This window comes from Epinephelus moara, chromosome 2 (genome assembly GCF_006386435.1).
Source record: "Epinephelus moara isolate mb chromosome 2, YSFRI_EMoa_1.0, whole genome shotgun sequence".
In the NCBI taxonomy this organism is placed as follows: Eukaryota; Metazoa; Chordata; class Actinopteri; order Perciformes; family Serranidae; genus Epinephelus; species Epinephelus moara.
Genome location: NC_065507.1, coordinates 12,925,944 through 12,951,360, shown reverse-complemented (window position 1 = coordinate 12,951,360; position 25,417 = coordinate 12,925,944). Strand labels below are relative to the sequence as shown.

General features: G+C 42.0%; 1 protein-coding gene across 2 annotated transcripts in view; it reads right to left on the bottom strand.

The window, feature by feature from the left end:
* Positions 1–8,560: 8,560 nt before the first annotated feature.
* The window catches only part of zbbx (zinc finger, B-box domain containing), a 73,466-nt gene continuing 56,609 nt past the window's right edge, over positions 8,561–25,417 (bottom strand). For both annotated transcript variants that reach the window (XM_050070161.1, XM_050070169.1), the window contains 5 exons: positions 23,636–23,804; positions 18,809–18,973; positions 15,403–15,690; positions 15,104–15,182; positions 8,561–9,470 (listed from right to left, as the gene is read on the bottom strand). In XM_050070161.1, the coding sequence (XP_049926118.1) occupies positions 9,392–9,470; positions 15,104–15,182; positions 15,403–15,690; positions 18,809–18,973; positions 23,636–23,804 (780 nt within the window). In that variant the 3' untranslated portion in view covers positions 8,561–9,391. The remainder of the gene's footprint in view (positions 9,471–15,103; positions 15,183–15,402; positions 15,691–18,808; positions 18,974–23,635; positions 23,805–25,417) is intronic.

Below are 25,417 nucleotides of genomic sequence, written 5' to 3'. Positions count from 1 at the left end.
TGCCTGAGAAGCATCGCATTTTAAGTTTTCTTTGGTATCAAAGTAATCCAGCAGTAGTTAACTAGGAACTGAGAGATAACTCAGCATACTTTGATTGGTTCATACTTTGATTAGCAAATATCCTGACTGCGTACTGTTTTTACACAAAATTCAAACATAACACTGACAAAAAAACTGGATTGACAAGAAGCTCCTCCCACATAAGAAAAAAACTTCTCATTTTAAAAGACAAGGATGTTGCTTCAAACAGGATTTAAATTTCAGGAGCAACTTTGCTGAAAAACAGCAGGTAATTACGGCTTTAATCACTGCAAGCGTTGGGGGTGAAAAATTACCCACATACACACTCCAGACAGGATTAATCATATGCAAATAAACAACATAGTATGCACACAAAATTTACTGCACTGCAAAATCATCTTAATGCAGCATGCCCGTGCTTCTTCAGCATTAAAAAAGTATTCCTCTTCCTCCATCCAATACATTTTTAACTCTAACAATGTGACAAACAAAAACACATCACCCTCTGTATTCTGAAGATTGTAAAATGTCGTCCTAAAAACTGCATATTTTTATAATTGAACCACAGATAGGCGGTACACACACGCGCACACACGCTGTACAGAGGAGAGGGACTAGAAGTCTAATGGGACCTGAACAAGGGATTCCTAACGAGGAGCTCTAACAGGTGTTTCTCATTAAAGCTGGAAGAAATGAATCTAGTGCAGGGAGAGGCAGAGGGAGAGCCGAGTGTGAAGAGTGAAGGGGAGAGGAGAGAAGCAAACGATGAGCTGATATATTCCCGTGTTATTCATTAGTGTCTTACAGGCTGCTGATATTAATGATTCACTGTCCATAAGATTTCCCACCCTCGCTACACACACACACACACACACACACACACACACACACACACGTAGAAAACAAGCTCAGGCTCACAACCACCTTCTACTTCGCTCTTCTCTCCTCTACTCTCTGGCCTCTTGCGTTCTGTCAGCTCAAAAACAGACTTGTCTTTTAATCTCAGCTGCCTTTTTTTGTTTGTCTAATTTCGCCTCACATGCCCCTCTGTCTTTGGTTTTTTTGTGATTCTGCTGCCTCTCTTTTATGGTTGTCTCTTGCTTAATGGTATTCCTAACATCTGTGGGTGAGTGTGTGTGCATCTGTTAATCCACAGCAGGAGTGGGTCAAGAATAGACTGTAATTGATGGAACTGCAACCAACAGGTTACCGAAAACACGCCGCTGCGAGCAAGTAAAAGCACATACGAGCGCACACCTACGCCCACCCTTACCTTCTACCTGGCATGTGTTCTTTTCTCCCATGGCTGGACATTTTACATCTACCCTTTACCTGTCCTAATTAACCAGCTGGACTGATTCGTCACCTCGGGAACTGCTCCGATTAACCCTCAACGCCCCAAACTCGCCTTCTTTCCCCCAAACCCCCCTCGCCAGCTCCTGTTCTTCACCCACCGCTGGCAACACTTCACTACACATCAATGCCTCGGCTCCATTAAGCGTTATAGTGGACAGTGCCAAAGCCCACGTGCAAAAGAAGGAGGAGGAGGAGGATGAAGAAGGGGGAGGGCTCTCATTAAACACAATAGGCCCCGACAGAATCAATTACAGTGATGTATCGATTTGTCAGTGGGTCCCGGTGGCTCAGTCAGGGCTCCTGGACCTGCCGCCGAGCAGGAGGGAGCGGGGACAAATGGAGGGATTAAAGGGAGAAAGGAATGGAGAGGTGGAAAGATGAAAGGACAGCGATGGAGGTAGACATACGGGACGGGGAAATTTTCGAGAGGAAGGAGAAATGGAATTGGAAAGGGCGCATTGGTGAGGAAGTGGGGAGGACTAAAGAGGTGGAGTTGGGTAGAATTGGTTGAAGGAGGTGGAATAAGAAAAGCCAGGTGGGGAGAAGAGGCAGATGGAGGGAGAGAGAGAGCGGAATATAGACCTGTAAATGGAGGGAGGTGGAAAAAAAGAGTGGAAATACATTTCCGTATCAACCTACCAAGCGTTCTCATAACGAGTGCCGCCTCATTTCTTTCATGTCCTCCGCTCACCTTTCTTTAATTTCTATCCTCCACCTCCTCAACCTCTTGTTCTTTGTGTTCTCCCACTTCATCTCCCTCTCTCCTCCCCTCCATTATAACTTTCTCCACCTGAACTTTCCATCCAGGGCGTACTGTACTTCCATCTCCAGCGTGTGGGGGTCACTTAAGCTCAGACAGGGCTATAACCTTGAAAGTAATATCGAGACGCAACTAAGTTAAAGCCGTGTAGGCTGCAACATGCGAGGACGCCGCAGGGACGTGGCCGGGGAGACATAATAATACTGTATGTTCACGAAACGGGGATTTGTGTTGATTAAAGTAAGAGAAATGTGGAATCCTTTGGGTTCTGGTGTAATAAAACTTGATAGCCGGCTTGAGACAGTTTTATCTATCCATCCATCTATACTGTGAGATAACTTATGCCTTTGGTGTATTTCTATAAGCATATACGTGGTGTTCATACGTGCACAACCATTATTATCTTTTGCTATTTGCCAAAGTCATCTCACACCTGTGTTACACTTTGCTGCTGTATCTATTCAGAGCCAGGGGATAATAGGGCAGACACATACGGCAGCCCGCACAAACTAAGTAGCTACGAGGCTTTTTATGTTTCACAGATGACAGACAGCACGTATTCTCCTTCCCCTGTAATGAGGCAGCAGGGCTCCAATAGACAACATGGGACATGATTAGATGGCACATTCACAGCAAATATGCCTCCAACTTGACAACCATAGAAGGAAACGAGCCAGTCATTCATGCGGCGGCGTAGATGGCGTGCTTAAAAAGGCGTACAGGTAGAATGACGGTGCATGATTCACTCATGGTGTGTTGTCAGGGTCAAGGGTAATCATGTTGTTGTTGAGCAGTAAAGACAAGCACGGCAAGCTGAGCAGAAGAGCGTTCTGTGTCAGTAATGACGGACATAATACTAGAACGGGGAGGATAGGACATTTTCTGCCATTTTGATTATCATAATAGGCCTTTCATGTTTTTTCTTATCTCACCTGTAAATGCTCAAATACAGATGTGGGTGTTTCATAACCACAGTGATGGCTGAATTACACTGCTCTTTTTGTTTGCTACAGCTGTTGAAATTAGAGGATCCTGAGCTCCTGTGAGCCAAAAATCAAAAGTTGTTTCATAAAGTCACCCCTTAAAGCAGTTAGGTCAGTTTTCTATGGAGATAAATTTGTTTCTTTATTATTTGTAAGCAGTTTGACCATCTGTGTGTAAATGTGTAAATGTAAATGTGTGCCTTGTTGATGCCAGAGGTCAGAGGAGAATGGCCAGACTGGTTCAAGATGATAGAAAGGCAACAGTAACTCAAATAACCACTGGTTACAACCAAGGTCTGCAGAAGACCATCTCTGAAGCAACAACACGTCCAACCTTGAAGCAGATGGGCTATCAACGGTTCAGGCTGCTGCTGCTGGTGGTGTAATGGTGTGGGGGATATTTTCTTGGCACTCTTTGGGCCCCTTAGTACCAACTGAACATGGTTTAAACACCACAGCCTACCTGAGTGTTGTTGCTGACCATGTCCATCCCTTTATGACCACAGTGTACCCATCTTCTGATGGCTACTTCCAGCAGGATAACGCACCATGTCACAAAGCTCAAATCATCTCCAACTGATTTCTTGAACATGACAGTGAGTTCACTGTACTCCAATGGCCTCCACAGTCACCAGTCCAGCCGACAAATCTGCAGCAACTGTGTGATGCTATCATGTCAATATGGACCAAAATCTCTGAGGAATGTGTCCAGCACCTTGTTGAATCTATGCCACCAGTAATTAAGGCAGTTCTAGCAAGGTGTACCTAATAAAGTGGCCAGTGAGTGTGTGTATATATTTGCACATCCATTTTATATTTGCAAAATAATTCTGTCTTTGTGAAAAGGGTTAACACACAAACTGTGAGCTGTTTACACAAATAATATTGAGACAAATCTATCTCTATAGTTTCATAGGTAAAGCAGAGGCTACACAACACAAGAGCCACACACTTTGAATATTAACCCACATTAGCTTTCCCGGTAAGAACTCCTTTTATCTTACCTACAGACAACAGGTAGTCTCACCTTAGTTTGTTGAACAAGCCACCAAACAAACCTTTACTGGAGAAAGTGCACTGCTAAAGTCAGTTTGCGAGCTAGTTGCTAATTAGCTGCAGCTCATTAAACAGGAGCATGTAAACTTACCTGCATGTGTGACGTCAGTCCGTTAGATGCTGGTGTAGCCTTTAGTCCTCTTTACAAGTGATAACAACCTGCTGACAGCCCGTGACACGTGCACTACAGTGTAGCCTTCACCTGTAGTTCCCTTCCGGTGCGCACCTGCCACTTTAATGGACATGACATGACACCCGTCTGCAGCGGGCTGACAGGAAAAGGAACATTTCTACATTTTTTTTCTTTTCTTTTTTTTTAATCCAAAAACCTTTTTCCTTCATTTTTAATTAATAAAAAATAAAGAAAAAAAGAACAAAACATATTAATAAAAACACGTTATTATTTTTCTACTGCCAAAAAAACGAGTGAATAAAAAATAATCTTAGTTGAACTATAATAAATATTTTCTGAAAGCATATATTGTCAAATAACACTGTATAGAAATGTATTAACCCTTTCATACATATTGGTCACCGCAATGGACAGCTGTTTAAAAGCCATTTTCTTGCAGGGAAATATGCTGTAGTTGCAGTTAAGTCACTTTAGTGGACCGTACGTCATGCTATACACTGCCACCCACTGGCCAGGTGTTGTCAGTGCAACACAAATCTCTCAAAACCAAGATGACCAACGGAATGCAAGAAATGTGCAGCTCAAGGATATCTTGCCAATCCGTCTATAATAGGAGACCCTGGCAGGTCAATGAAAGGGGGGTGAGGGGTGAAGAGGAAGGAGGTGAATGAGGGAGGGAGGTACAGGAGGGAGAAGGAGAGAGAGAGGGGAGAGGCTGAGGAGTCAGGAGCAAGGTTCAACGTCTTTGCATGGCATTGAATAGTATTGGAACATGTTAAAACATGTGAACACACAAGTTTAACAGCATTAAAAATATATTTTTTTTATAGTTTCACATGATATATTTACATCATTTTTTTAGTTTATATTTCCTCAGTTGAAAACTTAAATGCATGTGTGAAATGTGAATTATGTGGAAAAACTCCTTGAAATATGCATGTTTGTTTTTTTTAAAAAAAAAAAGGAACTTCATAATTTTTTTGTCATGCCTAAAAAGGTCATAAGAATTTATACATTTTGTATTTTGATTATGTTATTTATTTATCTTGCTGTACAGCACTTTGGGCCTCTGTGGTTATTTTAAAGCGCTTTATAAATAAAGTTGGATTGGGTTGGATTGGAAATACAGTGTGCCAAAAATACCAGGATGTCCTACTACACCCGGCACGCTTTTCTGGCTACTCTGACCCGCAATCCTTTGTGCAGTGGACGAGACGTCACATCTACTGAGCTGCAAACAAATGACTGCTGATTGACAGTTGTCAGAAGTCACAGTGATGGATGACAGCACATTCAAGTAACTGATGACCAGTCAAATAGTAATAATAGGAATAATAGTGAACAATATAATCATAAATACTACAAACAAGAGGACGAAACTATAAAAATAACAATGACAGAGATCTGCAGATGTATTTTCACTGTTGCAGATATAATATGTGAGAATCTACAATCTGTGCAGTTATAACTATTAAGTTCAACTTCATACGTTGCAAAGTAACAGCAGCAGAGCTCTCCAGGCTGATCTCAGTCTCTGGAGAACTTGGTAAGTGGCATATGTTTTTTCTCCACATACATTTCAAGGGCAGCTGCAGCACCTACTAAAAGTAAAAAGAAAAAGTATGCGATTCAGATTCAGTCTGTACACTACAAATTTGCAACAGGAGACGTGTTTGAAATAAATATACTGTTTAGTAGGATAGTAGTAGCAGTAGCATATTTATGCAACTGAAGCATGATTAGCATTTTACGGTTTTAAGCACTTAGTTAAACCCTCATCCTATTGACTGGAGTACCTGCGGCCCTTAGAGGTATCCTTTCTGTCCCGTCTCACAGGTTCTTTATTATATCATTACAATTTGTCATCACTTTGTCATTCAGTTTGTTCCTAATGACTTTACATCATTGTTTTCTGTCTCCATTTTAATTAGTGTTTTTCAATAGTACCAATGTATTGGGGTCCGTGGGGACTTAAGTCAAAAGCACATTTCTGTCTGTGCACTTTTAAAAGATGAAACTACTTATGTTTGCCATGAGTCCTAATTAAAGTGTAACATATTATCAGTGGATTAGAGGCACTCTATCAGTCATTATGAAGGACACACACAGATTTCCTCATGTGCTGTCGACAACCCTAAACACTGCTCCTGCTAAGATGATGTTCAAAGTCAGCTGACTGTAACTTAACTGTAAATATCCTTGAATAATAATACTCCTTTGTCAGTTTATATCATTTCATATCATCTCATCAAATCAAGTAAGATTTTAAAAGAGCTGCAGCAGCATGAAGTGTAAATAGTTAAGGCAGTAAAAGTCCGTGTAGGGCGGGCAGGAGCTGTGGTGAATGGGTCCAACAAACACTGACTCTCACCCAGGAGAGCAGTGTTCACATCCTGTAAGATTATAAAGCCAAACCCTGTTCTTTTTTTCTACACCCAACCATGTGCGTTAGTAGCTGGAGGAAAAAGACATCAATTCACATTTTTGTACTTATGTAGTGCTTTTATTTTGAAAGAGGCTGTATGTAAACGGTAAATTTCCTGTGAAAACAGAAGTGTATTTTGAAAGAAGACAATGCATGTAACAGGCAGAACTTGACACAGCGTCCCAAAACATCAACAACCAATTCACCCAGGGTACCTTGCACGTCGTATCTAGACATGGAAGGTCCATGACCAAACGTCGATATGTGACGAGGTCAGAAACATTACTCATACCTCCTCCCACAGCAATTCTGTGTCCTCCAAAGCATTTAGTAGTAAATATGCATAATTTGTTGGTAATGTGGCGCCTACAGAAAACATGACACACTTTATAAAGGACAAAAGACTTGAAAGACAGAAAATATTAACAGAGCATTCCCTTGAGTGTTCATGAAAAGGCTCAGAAGAAAAGAAGTAGGTAAGCAACCCCTTTCTGCATTAGAGGTGCCCTTTCCTCCATTTTACCCATTTCACACTTTATTTGTAGACTCAAATTGTCACACATGGATGCAGCTGCTGTCCCTCGCAGCTCACTGTAGGTGACTTGTGAGACTTGTGAGACTGAACAAGCGAGTCCTTTCAGGGCTTTCTGGGTGAGGAAACTTGAATGGGTTTTCATCAGAAAACAAGTGGACATGCAGCCAGAGGCAGAACAAAATGTTTCCACCGTGCAACTCGCTGTCCGAGAAAATGCCAAAACCAACACGAACCAAAATAACAAATATGGTAAGAATCACAGCGAGTCTAAAGGGAGCTGCGTTCTCCTATTAGATTTACCACCAATGTCCACTGTGTTGGGTTTAAAAATGAGAAAAGCTACATGATTTCTATCAGTGTATAATGTAAGAGAAAGTTTCTGAAATTGCCCAGCCCCCCCTCCCCGCTCTTAGAAAACAAGTTGGTTTCATAACACAGCATATTTTTCTGTCTAACACACCCAGTCTGAACTCCGGTTCCGGAGAGGGGTCAGTTAATATACTGCAGTTAAATGTCAACTCCTCCAGTTTCACTGTCTTTCTGACAGCATCAACAACATCACAGACAACTCCAAATCTAACAAAGGTCAGCCCTCTTTTTCCGTCCTCCTTCCCTGTTTGTATGCATGTGTACGTACGTGTGTGTGTGTGTGTGTGAGAGAGAGGGAGAAAGACAGAGATGGAGAGAGAGAGAGAGAGAGAGAGCGCACAGATCTCAGAGTTGTTTAAAACCAGCCTAGCGGTTCGATATCCATCAGATTTATGTCTCTGTTATTTTCCTCTCCTAAACAGTAAGTGATAAACTCAGTGAAGGACACAATAACAAAGATCTACCTTTTCACCTCTCTCCCTCCTTGTCTATCTCTCGGTCTTTCTCTCTCTGTCGCCGCGCCATCAATCAGTCTTGTGGTGATTGCTGTTGGATTACAGGGCTTTTGCTGTCCGCTTCTAGCGATTAACGTCGGGACAAATAAAATACCCCTATATCCCCTCGCAGTGACTGAGGCAAAGAGCAGGCCTGCATGCACTCGCGCTCATATTCGCACACGTAACCACATGCAGAGCACAAATGAACCTTAATCTTAAATTCAATCACACAGTCCGCACCTTTGACATCCTACCTCAGAGCTCCTGTGCGTTTAGTTGAGTAACAAAAGCCTGATTTTCTCCCTTGTCTACCGGTTTGTCCTTGTTTGATCCTCAAATGCACATCAGGCTAGAGATAAAGCAGTGGATGGTGGGTTGTGAACTCAGCTGAGGATAGTGGCAGCCATGATAGATTAGGACTGGATGTGGGGAGTAATGCAAAACAGCAGAAGTGAGGAAATAACACACACACACACACCAACATGTACACATCCACCACAGAGACGACAAACCAGTTCCAGTGCCTGGTGTTTATCTTCCCCCAACTCCTGCACACACATACAGACAGATGGCAACAGCAGCCATTGGCACCGTTCCTTATTCCCTCCCTTACAAACATAATTTATCACCTGCAGCCGTGTCTTCAGTGTGTGTGAGACTATGTGTGTGTGTGTGGAGACAGTCTGACCTGATCCAATGCCACCCTAACCTTATTAAGGCACAAACAACGGAGAAAAATGTAGTGTTTTATACCCTGTAGGTAAAATTGGCACGGCAGCAAACGGTCCCTCAACGTCTCGTCATTTAACACACACATACACACACACACGCTGACAAACTCACAGTCAAAGAGATGCGAGCAGACTCCTGATGAGTCTTAAATGTAACTCACCATTTATCCTCCCATCAACTCCCCTCCTGTCCTGTCCTCCTGCATCCTTTGCTTTTCTTATCAGGTGCTTTATACCTTCAGCTAATCCATCCACGAGCATGTAGCTCAAGTTGAACGTGGACACACACAAAGAGACACAAAACACACCTCAAATCAAAACAGCATTTAATTTATATTTTCACAACAAGAGTTCTGTGCAGATTTAGTATAAGTAGCATCTGCACCACGTGAAAACAATTTAAATTACATCCATTTTGTTTTCACTCACTTCAGTCTCTTATATCTCTTATGCATGTCCTTTTTTCCCCTTATTTAACAAGCAAGTGTGTGCGTGTGTGTTTTTATGTGCATGTGTGTGAATATCTCAGGGTAGTGAGAGGACACTCTGCCGGTCTCTCTGTGCAGCCGCCTCCTCATCCTTTTGTTCCTCGCTGGCTCTGCCCCTGCAAGACCAAATCCACCAATCAAAGGCAGAATATACACACACAGCACTCAAATACCTGCCTATGATTAAAGGACAGATGTACCGAGCCTTTTGGGAACTAGTTTCAGATGCAGACATCATAGCTTTTTGCTCCAGGGACATTTGTGATATATTCAGATGGACACACAAGATGAAAGTGCAGTTTGTGTGTGGTTCGCATCGGTCATCACCTGGGTTGTGTTTTGACAACAAACTGAATCCAGTATAGAAGTCACCTAAAAATCCAAGTTGCCCAATACTTTGTTTTTTTGTGTGAAATTTATTTACCTCTAAAAAACAGGAAGACAAAAGCTGAAATGTTGTTAGTAAGACGGCACTAACCATTCTGAAGCACTCACATACAGGAGGTTCAATTAACTGCACCAATGGAGCCTGCACATTGTTTTATTAAGACATTTAGGAGATGCCTCTCCCAGTTTGCATCTGACCATGAAAAGGCCGAATTAACTTTGGATTCTATAAAGACAGCAAGCATATCAATGCCATCCACACCGCCCACCTGATCTGACACTGGTGTCAGAAGAGGGTGGTGTCAACTCAGCCTCAAGTGATCCTCCAACAGATGCTGTGGCATTTTCTTTTGTCTTTTACTTTTATCAAGCGTCCAATTATTTTCATTCATTTTTTATAAATGACACATACACTTAATTTATAAGACAGTTTTCAAAACAGGTTCTCTAAAGCCCAGTTCAGACCGAAGATTCGAGACGAGACGAAACCATTTAAGAACGTTGCAGAGAAAAGATTGTGTCACCTGTGACTCAGTCGGTCAAATCGCTGGCGGCTGCTTTTAGAACGTAAGGCAGGTCACCTGTTTCTACAGCCAATCAGCTTGTAGTGAAGTCTGCTGGTCAAGTCAAAATGATTCAGGCCACATGTTCGCTTGGTGCTCTGTCCCTGCTGAGCCCTCTGTTTCCTTCCTCACGGTGTCCAGGTGTTGGACATTGGGTCGCTGCTGCTGCTGCTTGCTGTTTATGTATATGAATAAAGACCATCTGTTGCTCATTTTGTTTCTGTTTTTCACCATCTCATCACTACTACAAATGCAACTGTAGCCAGTATCTCACTATTACTATCCTCATTCACATTTTAATAAGCTACAAATCATATTCAGCCACAAAAAATTTTTTTTTCAAAAAAGTCTGAAAAGCTGCAAACAGAGCGGAGGTACAGAGAGTTGTTGCATAGAGATGATACACCGTCTCAACAGCGCATTACAAGTAGCTGCCTGTTTCAACTCGTGTCGCCGTAAATCTTTGCTGTGAACTGGGCACACGAAAGATTTAAAATGTTGCTGTACTAAAATTTTGGGTGTTTTATTACTTTAAAGTTTCATTGTGTAGGATTTACGGGGATGTATTGGCAGAAACTGAGTATATAATTATGAAATTTCTGTAGTGTGCAATCACCTGACACTAAGAATCATTGCGTTTTTGTTACCTTTGTGTTTTTGTGGCAGCCACCGTAGTTGTTGGTTAACTTCCTGTATGTCTAGATCTTAAGTTAGCAGAGAAAAAAGACGAACGCACATTAGCAGGCACTGGGCTAGCAGCCCGTCTGCAACAAGCCAAACAGCATCTGAGAAACACTGATTTGTAACATGAAACTGCTGTAGTCAGTGTTTATACCAGTTTTAATCACTCGGTTTGTTTGTTTTGGAGAGGAGGGAACCTCTGTGGATAATTCGGCTCCCAGTAAACTGAAGGGATCCTAACTGGAAGTTCACACTTGGCACATTGGAGAAGTTTCAGCTGTTTCCAATCTGAAATCCTCGCTACTAGATGCCACTAAATCCTACACACTGATCCTTTAAGTATCAGTATCTCTTTTGAAGCATCACTACATTCTGCTTTGCTTTTGTTTTCCAAGCTTGATGACAGCTGATTCTTTGATAAACTCAATAACTGACTTTGCCTTTTAAGGTCTCCTTTACTTGTTAAATGTCAATACACACATGTATTTAAATTACATTCAGAGTATTACACTACCAAGGAAGCAAACACAGCTCAGCTGATGAAACCACCAGCTGAAGCCTCGTGTTAGGTTGACACACTGTAGGTACTGCACTGTATAAACTGTAGAATCAGAATACACCCATTTTCTACATATTAATGTGATACCGCTGTGCAAGTACACACTGACTGAAGGTTAGATCAAAGACAGCCAGAGGACTGAGGCAACACTAAAGCACAACCAGACAGCTGGAAGCAGTTGAGTCAGAGATAGCTCATGAATCGTCGTCTGAATATGAGGTAAACATAGGTTAGGTCACAGTTGACACACACATCGATTGATGCATACATGCTGCACCTAACGTACTGTCGCACAGCAGTCACTTGTGTTTTGAGTGGGCTGTACTTGAGAGTACTCTATTACTGGATTAGTCCCCAAAATAAATGTATATTTTATAGGTTGAATACCAGACTAACTTATGAAGCCACTCAAGTTTTCCTGATAACACTCTTATGTTATATGATGGTGGGCAGCAGGGACCGACCAACAGTAGAACTCCATTATCGTACATTATTATCATTAATCTACTCTGCAATGCACCTGCAGCTACCACTCAGCATCTGTGGGCACTTGGTGGCTGAGAGGAGGATTCAATTGAAGCGTCCCATGGGGATGCTACAGTAAACCTACATTAAAAGGGGCAGTTTTTGAGATATACCTTTTGAAATCTGACTGTACAAAGAACATTCAGAGAGGAAAAGTGGAAAGAATTAAAAATATACTGAGCAGGATTTTCCTAAAAAACAATGCATGGACTTATAAAGAAGTAGTCCCTCTCAATCATCACTTATGACCCGTTAGAAACATGTGGCAGTGTGTTTTTCTGCAGAGACTCTGCCCTCTGTCTGTATTTTCCTATTTTCTTCTTATTTACTGTGTTTGGGACATTTATAGGCATATACCCCCACAGCACTTAGGTGAGGTCAGGGCTTAGTAAAATGGTAGTGACCAGGTGCCAGACTGTAAGTGAGACACAGCGCCAAAAAAGCAAATACAAGGCGAAATGCCTAATGAGAGTGAAACTGGGGTTGGCTTTTAGGGTGCTTTCCAACCTGTCCTGTTTGGTTTAATTCAATCGAACTCATGTTTGTTTGCCCCCTAAGTGTTGTTTGTTTGGGCAGGTGGCAGGAGACCTTCTTGAAGAGGTGGTTTTGGTCCAGTTACAAACAAACTCTGGTGCGGTTCGTTTGTGGTGAGAACGTGTTCCGACCTCGATCTGAACCAACTGCAGTCGCATTACGCATTGTTTGGGTTAAACATGAGCATGTTACAGTCCTGGAGGATTATTAATGTGCACCTCCTCCTGTACTGCCTTAATATGCACATTCAGCACATCCAATGCATCAAAACATTGTTTTCTAGTTGGACCAGCGCCTCGTTTTCAAACTGTATGGTTTGACTAAAATGAACAATGACAGCAATATAGTCCACGATGAGCAGCGCTAAAATCAACCTGTGTAGTTGTCCCTCCATTGTGACATTAGAAAGTGTCACATTTATCTTGCAAGTGTACTCTTCTTCAACGTTTTGTTTACTTCCTGGATTTTTCCCGCATGGAAATTCTGACCAATCAAGAGCAGCTTTCTCACGCAAGGCATTTGATCTGGTCCCTTACTTTCATCCTCTCTGACAAGCATGTTTACAAATAGTAACTGACAATCCTGCATGGTATAGCTTAAAATACATAAAAGTTCCGTACATACAAGTTTTGCTTTTGGTTTCACCTGAGATAGCGAAACATTTGCTGTATGGTGGAGAAAAGTGGATCCATTACAAATGTAAATTTATATTTCCCTATTATGATGAGAATTGCAAATAATGGTGAAGTTGTGATACAATTCATTGCATGATAGGGTTGTCAAAAGTATCGATACTCTGAAAAGAATCGATACTCAAACGCTGTATCCGGATACAATGGTAATTTACAAAAGTATCGATACTAACAGTGCACGCCACCTCAGCGCGACGGGTGCGCGCGACGGGTGCGCGCGACGGGTTCTCTGATCACATAGTGAGGTAGAAACAGGAGCATCCTAAGCCTAAACTACCAACTCTATTTGATCAGCAACGAAAATATGGTGCCAATTCACCAGAAGCAGAGAAAATAAACAGGGCTGTAGATAAATACATTTGTATGGACAGATCTTGTTTCTGGTTGTTATTTATTTATTTATTTATTTATCATTGATGTTACTGTTCTGATCTTTTTTTTAAAAATGACATGCCTCTTAATTTTTTGCTGCTGTATCGAAAATGGTATCGAGTATTGAATATTTTCCTGGGTATCGATATCGAGTTTGAAATTTTAGTATCGTGACAACCCTATTGCATGGTAAGTTCCTCTTACATCAAGAACTCTAGGTTTTTAATATTTTAGGAACTGAATATTGTCAAATTGACCAAAAACTGCATGATGGGAGAAAATGTGACAGTAATGATGAAGGTGAAGGTGGAACAAAAAAGAGAAAAAGATACCTATTCAGCTGTGCCAAACTAGTCGGATTAAGTGCATCAGCATATATATGTTTGCATGACTCTGTGTGTGTGTGTGTGTGTGTGTGTGTGTGTGTGTGTGTGTGTGTGCGTGTGCATGTTTGAAGGATGTACGGAGCTGTTTTGGGAGCCCTCTGTGTAGTATGTGTTAATCCGGTTATTACACGTCTCAATGTGATATTCACAGTGCTCTGCTCAGCACAAGGCCTCTAGCGCAGATTATGCCCACTACACACACACACACACACACACTGACACACACACAAAACATCAACAACGCACAGACACACACACCCCCACACACTCGGAACTAAAAGAAAAATGCATCAACATTCTCTGTCTCGCACACATACACACACATTAAGCAGCACATTAAGGCCCGATACCCAACATGCTGTCAAAGCTAAAGTCGTTCTGCTGGCTAACGATCCATTACACACTCCATATATCCGACAGAGAGAGGGATTGGCAGAGCACAAAAAAAAGAGGGATTACCCCCCATCGTGACCATTGGAATGTTGGAGGAGTGCAGAGGGAGAGGGAGCAATGGATTACATGCCGATCATGGTGAAAAGACACAGACAAGAGCAGGAACAGAGACAGACAAGGGCAGGGGAAAAAGCACATTTGCTTTTCAGGATATCAAATTGGAATGGAAATTTTAACAGCTACCTAACAGCTTCAGATGGTACTTTTAGGTTCGAGAAGGTAGAACTTGATATATTAACTTTCCTTTAGGTCTGGTAACAATAACATACAAGTCTCTTTTCTCCGTGAACCCAGCAGTACTGCGCTAATTTTGTTAGATTAGTTAGCTACATAAACATGACCCTGGTAATGATCTGCAAATAAATAGAGATTTTAAAAATAGCTCTTTTTGTTTCCAGGAACACCACTATAAAATTTGGGACACCAAACTGGCAAACTCGCCTCAGGGAAACACCAGTTCGCCGTTTGCCAACACAAAAAAAGAGCTCCTGGATTTGAGTTTACCCTTGGGGACTGGGTTATTCACATTGTGTGTGCTTTGAGCAACCACAATTAATAAGCAGGAGCGGGTTTAGTTTGTGTGTGCATGTTACGCACCGTGTGAAATAATGATTTCCATGCTGATCTTGACATCTGCTGTTTTCCAAAGCAAATACTGAAGCCTGCAATCCTGTTTCTGGGGTAGAAACCGAGGAAGGTTAATGCTTATGGCTTTAATTAATTAAAAAAAACAACAACTGTATCCTTTAATTCTTAAAACACTGTTATGTTTAACATCAATACACCCTTGTTTCATTATTATTATCATTATAAAACATCAAATACAGAGTAAAATGTTGATCACACTGGCTATACCATGATGCTGTGTTTATATCTGTGACTTGTGAATGCTTTACCCTTTGCCATAAGTCTGAGTTCCTGCTCCAGACTGTGGAGTGCGTGTGCAGTCGTGTCAGTGTCCAGGTCAGGGTCCTCGCAGCCTGTCTGGTCCACACCGCAGATCTCCATTATCTCCAGGGCTGCACGGGACAACGGACGGAACGCTGGACCCGATCCTGAGCCCGACGTGGGACGGGATGCAGAGAATGGAAGAGAGGAGGAATGGGAAAGGGAGGGAGAGACGGGTGCAGAGAGAAGACTTGGGTGACAGACAGTTGGTGTGGACTTGCCAGACAGGTCAGACCCTGAAAATGAAAGAAAGGATGAATGTTTTAATGCACAGAAGGATAGATGGACGAATGTAGTGATATACAGTACGGGTATCTTACAAAAACAGCTACAGAAAGTGTGAGTGCACGAGAAAGATAACAGGAGATGTAAAGGAAGACAGGGGAGGGGTATGCAGCTGAGGATACAGGGAAAGAGGGTGAGAGACAGAGAAACTATCACAACAGTCAGTGGAATGAGTGGTGTCTCATCCCACTCCACTGCGAGCCACATCAAATTGAATCAGATTGAACATCCATCCCCACCTGCTCACTGTAAATTACATCGAGGCCCCCATTGAGCGGCTATGATGGTGTGGGTGTGCATGTGTGTGTGTGTTTGCGTGTGTGCGGCACACTGATTCCTCATGCTGCGTGCTGTCTAACCAGTTTCAGCTCCAGTGTTAAGTCTTTCAATCTTCCATTGTCTCCTTACTTCTCCCTCCCTTCTCTCCTCCCCTCCTCCTTCTCTCAGTGCCTGGCTCTGTCTTTCAACTGGCACAGAACCTCCACTTAGTGTTTCACAACCACCTGCACTGTCAAACTAGGCGGCAAGGGAGGAATGATGCATGCAGTACAGTGCTGCTTACACGTGTGCACTCACACATACACACACCCGTAGACTCAATTTACTTCAATTCCAAAGCAGAGAGGACATAGATCTAGGTGTCAGTTACTGATAAAGCTTGGTGCCAGATTCAAAATGTATTCAGTGTAAAATGGGAGTGAGATTAAAATCTGATGTCTCTAAATTACCACTATTAAAAGTTCCTTAGGAGGGTCAGATTCTAGGTACAACTGGGGTCTGGATAAAGTAAAGAAATAAAAGGTAAACACTTTGCTGTGAACTCAAAAAGGAGTTCCCTACTCGCAAAGATGCCCAGGAACACAGAGCTATTTCAAGACATTCGTTAATGGCACATGGGAGCCAAAGCACAGATGTTTCGGCGTGAAGCCCTCTTCAGTGTGCCGTCAGACAGCACACTGGAGCAGCACACTGACAAAACAGCACAATGAGGCACGCTGAGTGAGGCAACTTGCCGAAACGCCTGTGCTAAGGCTCCCTCGTGGAATTAAAAATATTGAAAAAATGCTGAGCACCCAGGAGTCCTTCTGATGCTGTAATCAACTGTGTTGAAAAGGCTTTGAGCTCCTGAGAGGTTTTTACAAGTGTGGACCTCCTTTCAAAGTGTTCAACTTTAACTACACCTACTGAGCACAATGTGGGCCTCGGTGCTTTAAACTATTTGCTTTAGATGTGAAAGTGTAAATGAATAAAGTGAAAGAGAGGAATAAAACAAAAAAACAAAGACTTCCATAAATGCAAAAAAAGTTTGAGGGCATGGCAGGGAAGAATGGGCAAGAGACAGCAGGGTTAAACGGTGTGAAAGTGTAGAAAGAACAGAGTGGTTGAATGAGATATTGTATTTAAACACAGCGGATGCAGTACGCACCAAAATTCGTTCACCTCCCATGTAATGAGTCCATAATTTGTGCATAACCCGTGTATTTTGGAAGGCTGTGATCACGTGACCCGTGCGAAGAGGGAGGGGTTCCTGCCTCATGTCCAGAGTGGAATCAGCCTTTAGAGAAGGTAACCCTGGCAAGAGGAATGGTCTCGACTATCTTTAATTTCATGTCTATAGCTGTCCCGAATACATATTTCTATGTCCCGTTGACTTGGGAGCATAACCTAAATACATCTCTGACTGCTTCCAAGTGGAACATAATTTGGAAGTCGGCTTTGAGATCCTCTAAATGTGTGAGATTTAGGATTATACAATATAAGATTCTGTGCAGAGCATATATAACTCCTGTTAGATTATCCAAGATGGATGACAAACATTAATATTAAGGCTGGCATAATTGTAGCAACCCAGGTTTTTAATTCCACCTGCTCTGGGACTGTCCAGCTGTTAAAACACTCTGGTTAGAAGTGATATCCCTTAAGAGAGTTTTTCAATGTCAATTTCCCAGTGTGCCTCAAAGTATGCTTGCTGGGCCTGAAGTTGGACAATAATGTTGGAGTAACTGTCGAGCACCTAGGTTGCTTATCTACTAAGAGACACACTTTCACACTGCACTCTTTAAAGCGGACCAAACCGCCTGGACAACATCACGCAGTCATAACAGCTGCTCATTTGGGGGCGGTATTGCCCGAAACGCATGAGGAAGAAGAAAACCCCGCTCATCGATTGGCCAGGACCGAAAACGTTAAAAAAATCCCCCTCAGTCACGGACCTTAATATATTGCTGTTGCAGTTTTTTTTTTTTTACCTTGATGCGACACTGATCCGCTGACCGGTTAAATCTACGTAAAACTGCTTCTCCTGGTTTGAGCTCTTTGTTTTTTTCTACCCAAAATGCACTGCACTCTATGTCACTTCCTCTATTGGGTTCACTTCCTCTATTTGGTTCGCTGGATAGTCCGTTTGCTTTTCCCACTGTAAGCAAACTGCACCAGGGTTCACTTGCAGGTGAACCTAGATCCCCAGTTTTCAATCGGACCAGGGCTCGCTCGTTTGGTCCGCACCAGAGTTCAAATGAGCGTTCACACCTAAACCTAACCATCGTAACTTTACTTGCTGAAACCTAACCTCCATAACTTTATGTTAATCACATAACGTTTTGTTATGAATGCATTATTCGTGGGGCACAGGCTCACAGGAAGGGGATCCTGAGAACTGATGAGCAGCGTTAGATACATCACTGAGTAAAACAGATTATCGTCTTGTCTCTCAGGTGTCTAAGTTTGTGTGTGTGTATCAGCATAAACAGATTACTGCAGTGTTTCTGGGATCTGAGCGAGAGAAGTGATGAGAGGACACATTCCTGGACCGACTCCCAATCCCGCGTGTGTGTGTGTGTGTGTGTGTGTGTGTGTGTACAGTATGCTCGTGTTTGTGTTTGAGAGTGATACAGTATAATCTCTTTCAGAAACCTCCGGTGCCAAGACAGTGTGGCTATATGCCGAACTGAGGTGTATTAATTGTGTATGAAATGGAGTTTGGTGTGTGTGAGAGTTAATAAGTGAGAGGCAGAGCTCAGCGAGCCTGAATAGTGTTCACACAGACGGCACACACACGCATACACCTACCAGATGTTCCCAGTTCATTTGCTGATATTTCTCCTCTCCTGGTGGGTCTGGTTGAGTGAATTTGAATTCCACTTGGCTGCATGTGGTTGTCCTTCATCATTCTAAAAACCAGGTGTTCCTCAGCGTAGGTACCGCGGCTGCTGCTTCGCCCAAAAGCCTCTGACCCTAAAAAAATGAGAGAAAAACTGAAAGAGGGCACAACAAATTTGAGTTGAGAAAAAATAACCCACAAAGAACGGTCTAAATAAATGTCTAGAAATATAAAATTCCTTTTAAAAGTATCTTACACAGGAGACTGTCCAACTCTCTCCTGACCTGGTTTTAAAAGCATCCCATCACTCTATCTACATTCACATTCTATATATTCCCTTTTACATGCTCTTAAAAACACTTGGAATATCCGAATACAAGATAAATGAAACCTGAAGACACAGATCATGCAAAGTCACGCTCCTATCAGTTTTGACTTATGGCAAGTAAATGGAAATAACATTGCTATCTATCTCCAACAGAGTGTGATTTTGTATAGATCCAATGCATGTAATAACTTTTTGGGAATGACAGTGCACCTGTGATACACAGAATATAAAGCTGCTGTGTGAGTTATAAAATATGGTTTCTCACTGTCATTGTTGTTCATTAATTTAAAAAGTAAAACTGGCATTATGGTTACAAATTATTGTAATCAGTCATTTCACTCCGACACTGTGCACTGCTGTCAGTCAGTCTCTTTTTGAAGTCTACCGCTAACAAACAAAGTCTTCAAATCCTAAACACAGAAGCAAAATCACAACATACTCATTCAAGCTAAAGTAGGAGCAATAAAAAGACGTTGTTGTGAGAGGATCTCAGTTTACACAGAATCTGTGAGCCCAACCTGATCTCACAGAAATATGTGAAGTCACAACCTCTTAACACAGCATAACTAAATAAAAATATTTTTTAACAATGTGAAACAGTTGCAGTTTTGTTATGTTGTGGCATCAAAACTACTTGGTTAGGTTAAGGAAAAGATTTAGGTTTTGGATTCACGGTAAACTACGCAGGGTTTTCCTAAAAAAACAAAAACAAAGTATAGACTTTTACAAAAACAATCCCTCTTAATCATCACTTATGAACAACTAGGAGTGTGTGGCGGTGTATTAATCTGCCGAGAATCTGCCCTCTACCTATATTTTCGTCTTATTTTGTTGTGTTGGGGACGTTCCAGTGCACAGATGAGTTGGGGACTTTATGAAAAGGTAGCGAACAAGTGCCAGACGGTATGTAGCACACACTGTGTCTACAAAAATTGTAGACACAGTGCCAAATATGTGCAAAAATAACGAGGCTTTAAAATAAGTACGTTTGTTTATGGACATTTGGTAAGTATATTGAAACTTGACGTCAAGTACGTTAAGTAACACCACGGGGCGGCAGTAGCTCAGTCCATAGGGACTTGGGTTGGGAACCGGAGGGTCGCCTGCTCAAGTCCCCGTGGACTGGTGGCTGGAGAGGTGCCAGTTCACCTCCTGGGCACTGCCAAGGCAATGACAAAAGAGTGAAAAAAATGAATTTCCCCTCAGGGGGATTAATCAAGTATATAAAAGTGGCATAAGAACATAAAGTACATAAGTACATATAGTGAAAATAAGTCATTGTTGACTTTAGTCTCACATGGGACATGACAAGTGGTCTCCTTGGTGAAAGCCCTGTGTTTGTTTGACCCATCCACCTCCCTGAAATTCTCCATACACAAATTTAGCAGATTTCCTTCTACCTATGGAGTTCTAACCAAGCGGCAACCTCCGATGCTGAAAAGAACCCAATAAGGAAGTGCCAAAAACTGCACTTCATAGAATGGCCCTAATGGGTCCAAAATAGAGTCAGCCCCATAAACCCCCATGTTAAAATGCCCAACTTCACAGCAGAAATAAACATGTTTGCAGCCTGGTACAAAAACATGTTTGCTCTCTATAACTAATTTTAACATTCATGTCAACTGTACAAGGGCTGAATTTTGTTATAAATCTTCTGTTATATATAGAGGCCTAAAGTTACACATATTTAAGGGCGGGGAAGCTTGAGTGACAGGCTGTCTGCTGATAGTGTCCTCGGCTTCTCGGTCAAATCTACCCATCACCCCTCCACAGCTCAACCCCCTCATCCAAATATGGTCACCTCTCACTCCAATAAACCAAGATGGCGACAGCTGAAATGCCAAACTTGAGCTTTAAAATTTCAGTCCACAAACCAATGAGTGACATCACTGTAGCTACATCTATTATTTATACAGTCTATGGTTGCAACATTAACCATCACTCACTACATGATGTTGTTGAACCACGGATTTCATGTGTCTACCACGACAAGGATCCCAACTGACTTTCCACTGGCACTGTTGTGGTGCTGGCATGTCACTTTAACACATTACATGCTGCCACCATGTATTGCAGTGTTAAAAGTTAATGGTCCATTCACATATTCCTTTGAGAGCATGCTGATTAGCCTATTGATACTAATAAATATATAAATAGATTCAAGCAAATTAAGCAAATGACATGTGATACATTAATCCATTTGTCTATTCAGCAGCAGCATCTGCACCAAACCAATATTGCTTAACAAGCCTGTTCAGCCAATCCTGACAGCTGCAATGCAATTACTGCTGTTTTCTTCTTTCTCTCCAGTGGTTACCCAATCAATTAATACTATTGACTGGATGGAGAATCCACTAACTAGTCTAAATCAGCTGCAAATGAAAAGTGGAAAAGGGAGCAGAGCAGTCAGATAGCTTCGAAACTCACAAAAAGAAAATGGAGCGGGTTGAAATGGAAAAATGACTCAGAAATGCATACAAAGATACCACCAGAATTCTGTCTGTATTTCATGCATCTGTCTGCTGGTCTTTGATTTCCTTGCTGTTTGTCTGTCTACCTGTTTGTCTCCTTTTCAGTACATCATACCGCTATACAGCTGCATCTATCGCTTCTCTCTCTGTAAAGGTTTGGCCATTGTCCTACCTGTCTGTCTATCTGTCTGTCTCTCTCTTTGGATGCACACGAGACAGAAACTGCACACTAACAACCTCATTTTCTGACTGACCGGGTGACAGGGAGTAAGAGCAGAAAGGAGAGAGAGGTGGAAAGGTAGAGCAGGAGACATATAAAACCTGTTGGATCCCAGCCCTGTCTGGGAAAAAAAAAGAAAGAGTAAAATAGAGGAGACAGATGGAGGGATGGAGGGACATAAATGAGTGCGGAGTGTTGTCAAGGTGATATTCCTCCTCTCTAACCTTTCTCTCTCATTAACTTTGGAGCTTTAACGATGGTGGCAGAGACAGTGCGGGGTTTGACGAGCGGCTGTGCTGCATGGTGCGAGGAGGGTAGTGGTGCCCTTGTGGGAGTCTCTCACTGTCAACCTCATTCATTTAACGCAGACTTGACAATGAAACAGTGAAATGCAGGGCTTCAAGACTTGATGAAAGAAAAGGTTGATGGGATCATTTTGCGCCGCGGCAATTTACTTACGCAAGTAAAGTATGAATTAGAAATCCTTGCTGAATCATAGAAGTATAGCTGCTGTTTGAAATGCATGCAATTCAAAAGCCTTGGACAAGAGAGCAAGGTGTAAAGAGCACCACGATAAATTACAGCGTCTGATTTGATCCAAATATTACTATTTTAACTCTGATGCAATTTGGAGGTGGAGGCGAGACTTCCATCAGCCTGGTTGGGCAGTCTCAGCACCTCAAAGTCATGGCCAGTTTACAAATCATTAGTACTTAAGAACATTATTTTTAATGCTCATGCTGTGGGTACAAATAGGAAATCCATCATATACCTAAGGGATACTTCTGTGGCAACAGCATGGTGTACCAGACACAGTTAATGTCAGAAGTTTTAAAAAAACATCTTGTAACAGCATGATTTGTCTGCTGTAGTTCAAGGTGAAACTTGGCATTAAAAGAAATGAGGAGGAGGGAGGAAATCTGAAATCCCCAAACCATTTCAGTATTCTCTTGCAGACAAAGTGTTAGACATAGTGTTAGAAAAATAATGGAACATACGCATTTTTTAGCAATAATGACTGATTAGACAATATGTTTTCAGATGCGTTGCATAAGAACAACACATGCCTTTTAACGTTCTTCTCAAAGGTAAAAACAAAGTAAACTCTGGGTGCAATGTGAAGGACACAGGCATTATTATCTAGTCTTTTCAGCTGAGACAGAAACAAGAAGAAAAGGCTGTCAACGTGTCTTTGTGTTGAAATATAGACTTTCACAAGTTCTGGGTAAACTGTGTTCACCTATAGTTCGAGAAAATGGAGATTATTTCCCTAAATATAAAAAAAGAAGCACACAGGCTGAGACACATGTTCAGGAAAAGGCATACACACACACACACACACACACACACACACACACACAAAAATAAAAAAGGCATCTCAGGAAAGCTCCCCTTGGACCCACCAGTAGTAAATTATCGGTGTTGTCCCCCATCTCTCGTTTTCCACCAAGCAGCCAGCGCTCCTCTGGGTTTAAAACTCATTTTCATCTCTCTTGTAAGCTCTACGTTTTTACATATTTGTTCTAAATCCTATTATGAGGCCTTTGTGATATGAATAACGCTTGCAAATTGGAAAGTATCTCCAGGCAAAAGTTGGACACAGAGGTAATCTTCACAATCTAATCTCTTGAAGCACAAAAACAGTAACGGCACTTCCTGATGTAGTTTATAGGAAAACATGAGCCAGTTTAAAGACAAAAAACGTGGTATAATAGGAACATGAAAATTCATGCACACATGCATGTACAGCTGAAGAGACTTCCCGTTGATACCGTACCTGTTGGGTCTGAGCGATGGGGTAAAGTTTGGCATGTGTGCAGTGGGTCACGGCGTGTGTGCTCTGGTGTGTCGCAGTGACCAGAATTCATGTCCAAACCCAGAGGCGGCAACCCATCCAGATCACAGAACTGCTCTGATCCAGCCCCAACACTCTGGTTGTGCATCACCTAAGGGGATATGGAAACAGATGGAGAGACGCAGGAGAATGAGGGGTGGAAGGAAGGAGGGGGTAAGTGGTATAAAAAAGGGAATAAGTGGAAGGAGTGAGGCAGAAAGACAGATCATGTGAGGATGAGATGGAGAGATGATACACAGAGAAATAGATTATGGAGGGATGTATTGGGGGACATGGGAATAGAGTGAAGAGAGTACAGGGGAATAAGGAAATAAGAGTTTGGTCTTGAGTTTCATTTCAATCCTAACACAATCAGTTCAAAGGACAAACCGAAATTCAATATCAATTTAACTTTTATTAAGACAGGTGAGTGTGTTTAAATTTGTGTTTTTCCATTTTCTACTGTGTGAATGCATATTAATAAGCCGGTGTCTTTCACTGGAGATTATTCCCCTCGCTCCCTGTTTCCTTTGTTTCCACTTGATGAATTGATTTTTAATTAACCCCTGGAGCTGCTGAGAGCATCTCACAACGGCTTGGTGGGTTAGCTGTTTCTTCCTCGCGCAAGTGTCCTCCTGTGAGACGGGGGTAAAATGAGGAAGCTATGTTTTCGCTGAGATTAGATCTGATGCATTAGCATGCTAGCCGTAGCATCGCGAGACACTGCAGATGGGCCAGGAGAAAATAGGAAGCAAGGCATGTGGGAATAGTGTTGCTAAGGATGAGGAAGGAGCAAGGATGGAGAATGACAAGAGGAAGACAGGGCCGAAGAGAGAAGAGAGGCATAACAATGAAATGGCAAGAGACCAAACACAATGGGACTGTGTAGCCATAAAAATTGGAGTTGTGCTTGTGCAGACCAATGTCTCTTCACTACAAATAGGATGTAGAAGTTGACTAGCTGCCTGAACTAAAGGGTAAAGGTAAAACAAAAAGGAGGGGGGGCAAAAAAAGGGGACAAAAACGTGGAACGAAGGAAAGATAGGAGGAGCAAGCATAGCAAATACATGGAAGACTAGAGAGGAGAAGAGATTGGGTCCAAAGAGAAAGAGAGAGCTGGAAAAAATTGACTATCTAATCATTTTAGGAGCAGTTTGATTCAGATCCAGAGGCCACAGATAACCACCATCTCCACAATCATGAACCTCATTTTGCTCCAGCATTTTAATAAAGCACTACCCCCCCCCCCATTAATGGATTCATACCATTAAATGGCTGATAGGTCATTTGGGACCATTCAAGCAGTGTCTTTTTAATCCACTCTGTTTCTCTTTTCTTCTCTCAGCGGTGTGCACCTTTAACTCCACTGCCTTGGGTGTCTCCGAGCTATAGATGAATAATGTAAAGTAATTAGTGTGATACAAATGTTATCTAATAGATCAGGTCAGCTACAATAAGAAACTGTAACTGTATGTCACTGAAGTCTTCTCATTCTATGGAGCCATTATGTCCAGTCTAATGATGTGGTTCTCTAAAACTCCTAAAACTTGCCCATTTGTTCATTTTATTACCCGGCTTGAAAGGCAAACTCTAACATATTGGTGTATAATGATTACAGCCTATTTGGTAATTCTTTCATTCGTTTGTTAGCAATCAAATATTTTCCCCCGCTGTAATATCAATTATAACTTTTATCAAGTGAAGAAGTTTGCTGGAGCCCTCCTT